Raw genomic sequence first — 10,615 nt, forward strand, 5'->3', positions numbered from 1 at the left:
TTAGTGTAAAGATATATTCATATGAAATAGGAACCAAGTTAAATCAACTCTAAATTCTACTTTGGAAAATATTCCTTTGTAAGAAATTCTACGAGAGAAATAAATTTTGTAGGATTTTTAATAAAATGCATTGCCAAATCTAAACCCACTTGACAGAAAATTGCTTATTAATTTACACACGTAGATTTTAGATGGTAGCTACTCCAAATTTCTGTAACCAAATTACTCTTGAAATTACAAGAACCTAATCAGTAAGTACAATGGCCCAAAGTAATTCTTAACCTTAAATCAAATATAATAAGTAAAATAAAAGTTTATAGATAAATGAAGGGGTTTTTTTTATAAAAATAGGATAAAATACGAAAATATTTACACCGTATAGAACAATTTTGAAAAAGAAAAAAGCCCACTGTGTGAAATAACAAAAATACATAACAATTAGTCAATCACACACAAGTGAAAAAACGAATCTGTATTTAGTCTAAATGTTCTTGTACCCAGTTTAAATGTTCTTGTACCCGGTCTAAATGTTCTTGTACTAAGTCTAAGCGATCTTGTACCAAATTTAAACGATATTATACAAAATCTAAACAATCTTCCACCCTTGTACCAAGTCTAAATGATCTTCTATCCTCATATATAATCTAAACGATCTATTAGTGATAGTGATCTATTTAGGATAGACAACTGATCGTTTATATATTGGTATATGATTGTTTAGATTTTGTACCAAGAAAAAAAAAAGAAGATGAGAGATAAAGAATAATGAAGAAATTTAAGAAAAAGAAACGAAGAAATTACAGACAAGAAGCAAAAATATGAAAAAGGAGAAGTAATAATATATAAAAATTAGTAATATGAATAATAGAATAATGAATCGCAAAAAAAAGGAAGAAAAAAACTAAAACTTGTGCGACAATGATCAAAATCCACTAAAAACAAATATGAAATTTATGAAAAATGGCTTCATATGATTTCATTAAATTGTTACATAGGCTTCGAATATTTTGGACCTGTTATATTTATGTAAATTTACCGTTAATGAACCTAATTAAAAATATAAAAATGATAAATACATAAATATTTAATTATTTCCATAGAAAGACACAATATTAAAAAATGAATAGCTAATTCATTAATTCTTTCTACCTCAAACCGTACGCACATAAACTCCTTCCCATTAGTTTTGCGGCTTCAGCCCCTTCCTTGCCTACGCTCCAAGCACCTGTTGCCGCCACCAACCCATCGAGCCACCGACTGGCTCTGCCTCCGTTCGATCGTCGGCCATCCAAGCGTATCCGGAAACTTGCCGGAAGCTTCACTCTCCATCTCTCTCTAGGGTCCGTTCCATCACAGCCGCGCGTCGCCAATCTCCATCCAGCCATCGCCACCACTTCCATTCGCCGGATTCCGCGTTCGCCTGCCGTCATCCACCGGTCGCTGCCTCTATTGCTGATTCTTTGGGTTTGGTAGGTTAGTTCCTTTTGTAGAGTTTTTGAGATTTCTTGAGGTTTTTGGAATAGCTATTAAGTTTTGACATGAAATTTGTACTACCCACAATGTTTTGATGTTATATTGAAGATTTGGAGTGTCTTAAGCTGTTTTCCAGGAAACTCAGAAGTTGTTTGAAAGGAATTTTAGTAAGTATTAAGGTGTTGAAACCCTTTTTGGTTGATTATTATTGCTGGAAATTTGTTCTATAATCCTTAATTGAGACTTATGCATAGGTTGGAGTCTTTTTTTAAGTAATAAAGTGGATTTGGATTAAGCTCCGATTTTGGGTATATCATTTGGAGACTCTTTGGAATGAAGTTGTGTTTGGACTTAAGACCCCAAATGGTTAAATTTTAAATCTAGTCCATGTTGTAGCCTAAAAGAGAGTTTGGTCTGCTCGAATTAAATATTCGGGCTTAACCTCAGGATAAGTAGTACTGGAGAAACACCTTGCGCCAGATAAGTTGAGTTTAAAATGTTAATTTTGGCATAATTTTTAGAAAATTCCCTGTTATGTTTTCTTCATGATTGAAGAGATTTTACGAGCATGTTATAGATTTATATGTACGACGTGATCTTACGATATGGGACGCATTTATTGATGTTGCATGCTAGTTCAGTTTATTGACAATTGCCCTCCTACCCGTAGCTAAGTACACCTCAGATTCAGTTTGTGTGCGCCTGTGGGTCCTGCGGTTCATGTGTGTATTTGGGTCTACCAGTTACGCGTGCCTTTGGGTCCACTAGATTTAGATCGTGATCCTTTGGATTCACTAGTTTGTGTTTCCACGGGTTCATCAATTACCACAAGTACATCTCACCTACGATAAAACAATTTGAATGGTTCACTTAAATAATGGTCCAGCTCAACTTTCATACCTCAGATTAGGTCCCACCATTGAGAGAATACAGTTCATGGGACTAATGAAAAAGAGACTATGTAAAGGCAAGAACATATTGACGAGGAGGTTTGTCAAAGGTGGCATATGGGAATTATTTTAATTTAATTATTTGAATTATTGGGGTTAATTTTAGTTAACTAAATGAAAATTATTTGATTTTGAAAAAATTAAAATTAATTAAATATTTGTTGTTAATTAATTAGAGCATTTAGATTTTGGGTGTTAGTGAGAATTAAATTAAGTTGTATGCTATAGATTGTTATTAAAATTTAGGTTTTTATGGAGTCGTGATTAATTATATGTATATTTGTATGTATATATATAATTAATTATTGTGAAAAGACATTTATATTTATTTTAAGAAAAGAAAAGTTTGATGCGATTTAGATATTAATTGATGAAAGAGAAGAATTAAATTTAATCATTCGAAAAGGAAAATGAAATAAAAATAAAATGATATTTATTATTATTATTATTATTATTATTACAAAGGACCCTCGTTCTGAATGCCATGATAACCAACCTCCTCTTCTTCCTCATGTTTAACCTAGCCGCACAAGAAGATCGTCGCTGTCATCAGTCGAGTCCGCCACTCATCGTCCATCGATCTCCAAGCACAGTCGTTCCGTCCACGTTCAACGTAGTCGAGCCAAAGCGTCTTCGTTTCGATGGGTATGTTACTGAGCTATGCTTCTTCTTTTTCTTTTTTCGTTGAAATTTCAATTTTACAAGTTTTGTTTCAATTTGGTCTCTATTGTGCTAAAACTTTCAATTTAGTCGTTGTGCAAGTTCATACAATCTCCCTAACTGTACTATCTTTATCTTGGTCTCATGGATTGGACTATTCTTGCCTTTTCATTTTATTTTTCGGTGAATTATAAGGAGTTTTTTTAGTTTTAGAACCACAATTTTTGCTCTTTATTACTTTTTATTGAAAGCAATTAACAACAACATGAGGTTTACGTGGAAACCCGAGAACCGGGAGAAAAACCACGATACTTTAGTTTTTATCATCTCGTTTGAATGAATACAATAGGTACAAAGGGAGAGAATAAATAGAGTACAATAGGAGTAAGAAAGGAAAAGATTTAGGAAAGATTTAAGAAATAAAATCTTCTATATTATTCTTTCAAAAAATACTCTAAGGGCAAAGTCCTACTAATTCTACCACTCCCCCTCAAGTTAGGACGTAACTATCAATGAGTCCCAACTTGCTAACATAAAGGTCGAACTGTGGTCTGAGAAGCCCTTTGGTGAGAACATTAGCAACCTGTTGGCTCGAAGAAATGTACGGAATGCATATGCTTCCACTGTCAAGTCTTTCTTTGATGAAATGCCGATCAATCTTAACATGTTTAGTTCTATCATGTTGAATTAGGTTGTTAGCAATACTAATAGCGGCTTTATTATCAGAAAAAAACTTCAATGGTGTCTCACATTCCTGATGAAGATCTGACAAAACTTTCTGGAACCAAATTTCCTCACATATTCCCAAACTCATAGCTCTGTATTCAGTCTCAGCACTGCTCCTGGCCATAACATTTTGCTTCTTACTCCTCCAAGTTACAAGATTGCCCCAAACAAAGGTACAATAACCGGAGGTAGACTTTCTGTCAACAACAGATCCTGCCCCATCTGAGTCAGTATATGCCTTAATAGTCTTTCTATTTGTTTTTTTAAACATCAACCCTTTACCAGGTGTATTTTTCAAGTATCTTAGAATTCTGTTAACAGCTTCCATATGTTTCTCCTAGGGAGCCTGCATAAACTTGCTGATAGCACTCACAGCAAAGAAAATATCAGGACGAGTATGGGATAAGTAAATTAATTTACCTACAAGGCGTTGATATTGTTCTTTATCAACTGGAACTTGATCATTAGAGTTTCTTAGTTTATAGTTGAATTCAATAGGAGTATCAGCAGGACGACATCCCGATGTACTTGTCTTGGTTAGCAAATCAAGAGTATATTTTCTCTGAGACATGGAGATACCTTCTTTAGATCTGGCCACCTCCATTCCAAGGAAATATTTCAGATTTCCCAAATCCTTGATTTCAAATTCATCACCCATTCTCTACTTTAGTTGACTGATTTCTGTTTCATCATCTCCAGTCAAAACAATGTCATCCACATAAACTATTAGAATAGCAAGCTTCCCTGTCTTGGAAACCTTTGTAAATAAAGTATGGTCAAAGTGCCCTTAACTTGGGATTTGGCAAAGCTAGTGAATCTGTCAAACCATGCTTTCGGAGACTGTTCAGACCATATAGGGATTTCTGGAGTTTACACACCTGCTGACCAAATTAGGCTTCAAATCCTGGCAGGGGCTCATGTAGCGTTCCTCCACAAGGTCTCCATTCAAAAAAGCATTCTTAACATCCAACTGGTATAGAGGTCAATCTTTGTTCAACTTAGCAACAAATAGCATGACTCTAACAGTATTCAACTTAGCAACTGGATAAAAGGTTTCTGAATAGTCAATACCATAGGTCTGAGTAAATCCCTTTGCAACTAACCTTGTCTTGTGTTTATCAAACGTACCATCTGCTTTGTATTTGAGAGAGAACATCCATTTGCATCCTACGATTTTATGTCCCTTGGGTAGAGCACAGATCTCCCAAGTTCTATTCTTTTCAAGAGCCTCATCTCTTCCATAACAACATTTTTCCATTCAGGACACTCTAGAGCAGTGTAGATATTTTTCGGTAGTATGGTAGAGTCAATGTTTGCTGTAAACGCTCTAAACTGTGGAGAGAGATTATCATAGGAAACATAGTTGCAAATGCGATGTTTAGTGCAGGTTCTGGTACCTTTTCTGAGATGAGGATCAATGTCAGATACGGTACTAGGAGTAGGTTCAATAAATTCAAAGGTGCTATTAGACTCTTCATTCACTCTCCCCTTGAAGATGACTAACAGGAAAGTAGGATCGATTCTCAAAGAAAGTAACATCCATAGTGACAAGTATTTCCTAGACGGTGGATGAAAACATTTATAACCGCGCTGGTGAAAGGGATACCCAAAAAACACACAAGCTTGAGCCCGAGGGGTAAATTTGGTCTAATTAGGGCCAAAATTATGGACATAAGCGGTACACCCAAACACACGAAGAGGAACCTCAGAAACAAGATGAGTAGAGGAGTAAGACTCCTTAAGACAATTTAAGGGAGTCTGAAGGTGGAGGATACGAGAAGGCATTCTATTGATTAAATGAGCGGTTGTAAGAATAGCATCTCCCCACAGGTATGCTGGAAGGGAAGTGGAAAGCATAAGTGAACGGGCTACTTCCACAAGGTGACAGTTTTTTCGTTCGGCCACTCCATTTTGTTGAGTGTAGGCACACGAGGTATGGTGAACAATCCCCTTGGAGGCTAGAAATTCACTAAGGTTATGGTTTTGGAATTCTCGACCATTATCACTCCGAAGAATTGCAATTTTTGTATGGAATTGTGTTTCAATAGTATGATAGAAGTTTTGGAAAATGGATGAAACCTCGGATTTATCTGTAATAAGGTAGACCCAAGTAAGACGGGTATGATCATCGATGAAAGTTACAAACCACCGCTTTCCCGATGAGGTGGTGACCTTGGAAGGACCCCAAACGTCACTATGGATGAGGGTAAACAATTGTGTAGGTTTATATGGTTGTGAGGGAAAAGAGACCCGATGTTGTTTAGCCCAGATACACACATCACAAGATAGAGAAGAGACATCAAGTTTAGAAAAAAGTTGGGGAAATAAATATTGCATATATGTAAAGTTTGGGTGGCCCAATCGAAAATGCCACAATATGCAATCTTGTTTAGAAGTGCTAAAGTAGGACGACAGTAAACTAACCCTAGAGAAACTACTACAGGAGGTATCTTCATCAAGGATGTAAAGTCCCCTGCTATGCCAGGCAGTGCCAATCGTTCTTCTCGAGCTCATGTTACGAAAATAAACCGATTCAGGTAAGAAGATAGCTTTACAATGCAACTCACTAGTGATGTTGCTTATAGATAAGACAGTTTAGGGACATGCAAAACATTCTGGAGAGCAAAACCGTCAAAGGGAACTATTTGTCCTTTGCCAGCAATTAGAGCTAGAGAGCCGTCGGCTATTCAGATTTTTTCATTACCGGCACACGGGGCATACAAAATAAAATGTTCCGAAGAACCTGTCAAGTGATCTATAGCTCCCGAGTCTAAGATCTAGAGATTCTTCCCATCAACGCTAATAAGCCCAAGGGACTGGGCACACCTGACTGAGCAATGGCACCCAGAGTTAGAGTTTTGGTTTGGCTTGCAGTAGGGACCAGTTGATTGAGAAGTTCTGGCAAGGGTAGTCTCACTAATGTAGGCACATCCTGAGTTCTATTTCTCGTTGGAGGATCGTTTCTTACCTTCTGGGAGACGACCGTGGAGTTTCCAACACTGTTCTTTTGTGTGCAATTGTTTCTTGCAGTACTCGCACACAGGGATTGACTTCCCATTTTTCTTGTCACTATCATGATTTGAGGACCGAGCGCTAAAGGCAGTGGAGTCTATGGTAGGGGTAGTCAGTACACCCATGGCATTAGTGCGATCCTCTTCCAGACGGACTTTAAAACACACTTTCCATTAGGGAGAGAAGAGGTCTTTGTCTCCATATACAACCACAAACAGTATCAAATTTGGGGTTAAGTCCTGCAAGGAAGTCATAAACATGGTCAGTCTCTTCAAGTTTAGCATATTGTGTATCGTCATTTGGTGTGTCCCAAACAGTCTCTCTGCACAAATCCATCTCTTGCCAGAGGAGAGAGAGCTTGTTAAAATCTAGTCACGTCCAGGTCCCTTGTTTAAGAAGCCGAACTGGTGGCGAACTTCGAGGAACATCTTTGTTGATTGGGACCAAGAGAAATAATATACGTGGTTTACGTGGAAACCCGAGAACCGGGAGAAAAACCACGATACTTTAGTTTTTATTATTTCTCTTATAAATGAATACAATAGGAGTAAGAAAGGAAAAGATTTAGGAAAGATTTAGAAAATAAAATCTTCTATACTATTCTTTCCAAAAATACTCTAAGGGCAAAGCCCTACTAATTCGAACCCTTTTTATTTTAAAATCTTTCGGTTTAGATTGTTTGTAAGGGAGCCTAAGTGAAATTGTTGTATGTTATGATTGATGAAATTGTAACTGATTTTTCTTTTAACGTTTTTTTCCTTGGTTCCGACCGTTTGTATTTGAAAAAATAGGGGCGTACAAGTACGTGTCAGAGCTATGGAGGAAGAAGCAGTCCGATGTGATGAGGTTTCTACAGAGGGTGAGATGCTGGGAATATCGCCAACATCCATCAATTGTACGTGTCAATCATCCCACTCGCCCAGATAAAGCTCGACGTCTTGGTTACAAGGCCAAGCAGGTAAGAAAATATGCAAAGATTTCCTTATAAAGTTTTTTACATCTAAGCTTTCATGAGTCTTTTTCCTTAGGTGATTCGGTTAGCATATGTTCATTTTTTCCTCGGTGTAGTGTGGATATCATTTGCTTCAGCCACAATAATGAGTTCAACGTTTTTGTTGCAGGGTTATGTGGTTTACAGGGTCCGAGTGCGACGTGGTGGTAGGAAGAGGCCTGTTCCGAAGGGTATTGTGTATGGAAAACCAACCAACCAGGGTGTTACCCAATTGAAGTTCCAGCGCAGCAAGCGGTCAGTTGCAGAAGAACGGGCAGGGCGGAAGTTAGGGGGTTTGAGAGTTCTTAATTCATACTGGATAAACGAGGTAATTCTCTTTAGAATTGTGCGTAAAAGATATCAAATCTTTGCATATCACTTTTTGACTGTGCCTGAAATTATAATAGGATTCTACCTACAAATACTATGAGGTGATTTTGGTTGATGTTGCCCATAACGCGATTCGCAATGACCCGAGAATCAAGTGGATCTGCAAACCAGTCCACAAACACAGGGAGCTCAGAGGACTCACATCAGCTGGCAAGAAGTACAGGGGTCTTCGAGGAAAAGGGCACTTGCATCACAAAGCCAGGCCTTCCCGCCGAGCAACCTGGAAGAGGAACAACACTCTCTCCCTGCGTCGATATCGTTAATTTTGGTATTATTTTTCTCTGTTTTGGTATTTTTACTATAAGCATTCTGTTCGTTCGTTGGGGAATGTAGTGGAAGTTACTTCAATCTAAAAAGTTCTGAACTTCATAAATTACATTGATAATTGTGAGGATGTTTCCAAACTAAACTACTTAGCAACTTTTGTGTTTAATGAAATCAATGTGTTTTTCTTCTCTCGATACAATGGTGTTTGTTCGATAGGTTTGGATGGTTGAAAGAGTATCTGTTAGTTTTATGCCTTTAGGAAAACTTATGTATCAAATTTTTCATTTTCATTGAGGAAGTACTTGGGTTTCAGATGTCTTCAGCAAGTCCAAAAATGTATCAAATTTAGTTTTGTAATTATTTGTTTGTTTACATGTCTGGTTAAAAAAAATCAAATGATAACTGAAGAGGAAATTTGGCTTGTAATAATTTAAATCCACGAAAATTAAAGCTTTTAAGAAATTTGACTTGCTATTCGAAACGTGAAGAATTGACCTAAACTTGTTAAGAAAAAAACCAAATTTGTTACGAATTTAATTAAGTTTTGTTTTAATTTAAGAGTTCTAAATAAATATACAAAAATCTTTGCTTGAAAGTAGTTGGGTTAACCGTAGAGATGGTCAGCAAATATAAAAGTAATTTGTGATGTAATTTGCAATATTCTCAAAATATTCCAAGAAATTGCTATTTATTTTTGTAGAATTAAATAAAATGTCAATTGTAATTAGTTCTGCTGCTTTATTTATTTATTTTATTCTTTTTGTAGATTTCCAATTTTGACTTAATAATCGTAATTCCCAATTTCATAAGTAAGGTTGTTATATAATATATACTTCAGATTTTAATTTTAATCTCATTTATATGTAGATATATTTTCTAAATATTTGGTCATATATACATACATATATAATATTGAATGGTAAATTTCACAAACTTTGTGTCATATGTTCATGTGAGTTGTAAATTCATATGCTTTGTCATAAATTCATATTGAATATATTTGAAATTGAGTTGTCTCATGTATATAAACATAGAACAGGAGTAAATCTATAAAAGAGCAAGGAGGGCACATGTACCGTTCGCATCTTGTCGTTATACATTTGTATATTGTGTTTTAGTTATTTTTCATAAATATAAACAAATACCAAAATATTTACGATCCGTGTAACAAAATCGAAAAGTCAAGGAAACTGGTAAAATAATTTCATAAATATTAGAATTGATCTTGATATTACTGATGATTCGTCATTTCTCTTTCTTCTACTTCATTGTGATTTATTCATCTTTCTTCATCTTCTTTTTCTTTCTTTCAGCTCTAAGGAATTGTCTGAGTTAGACAGAAATAGTGGAATATCACAATATTTACGTTTTGTTCTTGGCTTTTGTTTTGTTTTGCTTTTCCTCTTCATATTTTCATCACTTTCATTTGATGTTTCATTATCTTGTTCTTCATCTTCAGCTACTTCTTCTTCTAGTTCATCTCTATCTCCATCTATCTGAATGTAAGACAAAAATGATGTCAAAATGATTGTGCAAGAAAAAGTGTAAACGATCACGTAGAAGCTTAAACGATCGTTTATCATTCTCAACACGGTTGTTTAGTGCGGTCAACACCACCGTGTAAACTTTTCTCATTGTTTAAAAAAAATTGCACGATCGTGTGGATATAATCTAAACGATCGTTTACGAAATCAACATAATCGTTTAATATAGTCAAGACGATTATTTAGATTTTGAAACCTTTTTCTCATCGTTTAAAAGAGAACTACATGATCGTGTGGATATAATCTAACGATATCTTACCATAATCGATACGATCATTTAGCGTAATCAACACGATCGTTTAGATGTAAAACATTTTTGCTATCGTTAAAAATGACTATATAATCATGTTGATACTACTTACATGATTATGTATCTTTTTCTACACGAGCGCGTATCGTGATCGTTTTGAAAAAAATTTACACACTTGGGCGTGGACGATTAATCACGTGTTGACTGGAATTTTTTTTTTTTTTTTGTACTTTTATTGTGAGTTAGTGAGCTTTTTTCGTTTTCAAAATTGTTTTGTACGATATAAATATTTTACTAGTTTATTATATTTAAAAAAAAATAAAAAAACCGTTGTGTTTTCTTTTAGATATAA

The 10,615-nt window shown here is 35.5% G+C and overlaps 1 protein-coding gene across 3 annotated transcripts; it reads left to right on the top strand.

Moving 5' to 3' along the window:
- Positions 1–1,106: 1,106 nt before the first annotated feature.
- On the top strand, positions 1,107–8,668 carry LOC103493299 (60S ribosomal protein L15-2-like). 3 transcript variants are annotated; one of them, XM_051086819.1, is made up of 6 exons: positions 1,134–1,473; positions 1,582–1,640; positions 2,948–3,068; positions 7,613–7,779; positions 7,943–8,140; positions 8,220–8,668. In XM_051086819.1, the coding sequence occupies exons 3-6, from the start codon at positions 3,065–3,067 to the stop codon at positions 8,463–8,465; spliced, it is 615 nt and encodes a 204-aa protein (XP_050942776.1). In that variant the 5' UTR covers positions 1,134–1,473; positions 1,582–1,640; positions 2,948–3,064; the 3' UTR covers positions 8,466–8,668. The 3 variants fall into 3 exon arrangements, with proteins under 3 accessions (XP_008452210.1, XP_050942776.1, XP_008452211.1); XM_008453988.2 differs by lacking the exon at positions 1,582–1,640 and having other exon boundaries at positions 1,107–1,469; XM_008453989.3 differs by lacking the exon at positions 1,582–1,640.
- Positions 8,669–10,615: the final 1,947 nt, after the last annotated feature.

This window comes from Cucumis melo, chromosome 6, assembly GCF_025177605.1.
Source record: "Cucumis melo cultivar AY chromosome 6, USDA_Cmelo_AY_1.0, whole genome shotgun sequence".
Lineage (NCBI taxonomy): Eukaryota > Viridiplantae > Streptophyta > Magnoliopsida > Cucurbitales > Cucurbitaceae > Cucumis > Cucumis melo.

Bases quoted from the DNA above. Each gene is read 5' to 3' on its own strand.
- LOC103493299 (XM_008453988.2), top strand. The intron at 7,780-7,942 runs GTAAGAAAATAT...TTTTTGTTGCAG, and splicing joins TTGGTTACAAGGCCAAGCAG to GGTTATGTGGTTTACAGGGT. The intron at 8,141-8,219 runs GTAATTCTCTTT...AAATTATAATAG, and splicing joins ATTCATACTGGATAAACGAG to GATTCTACCTACAAATACTA.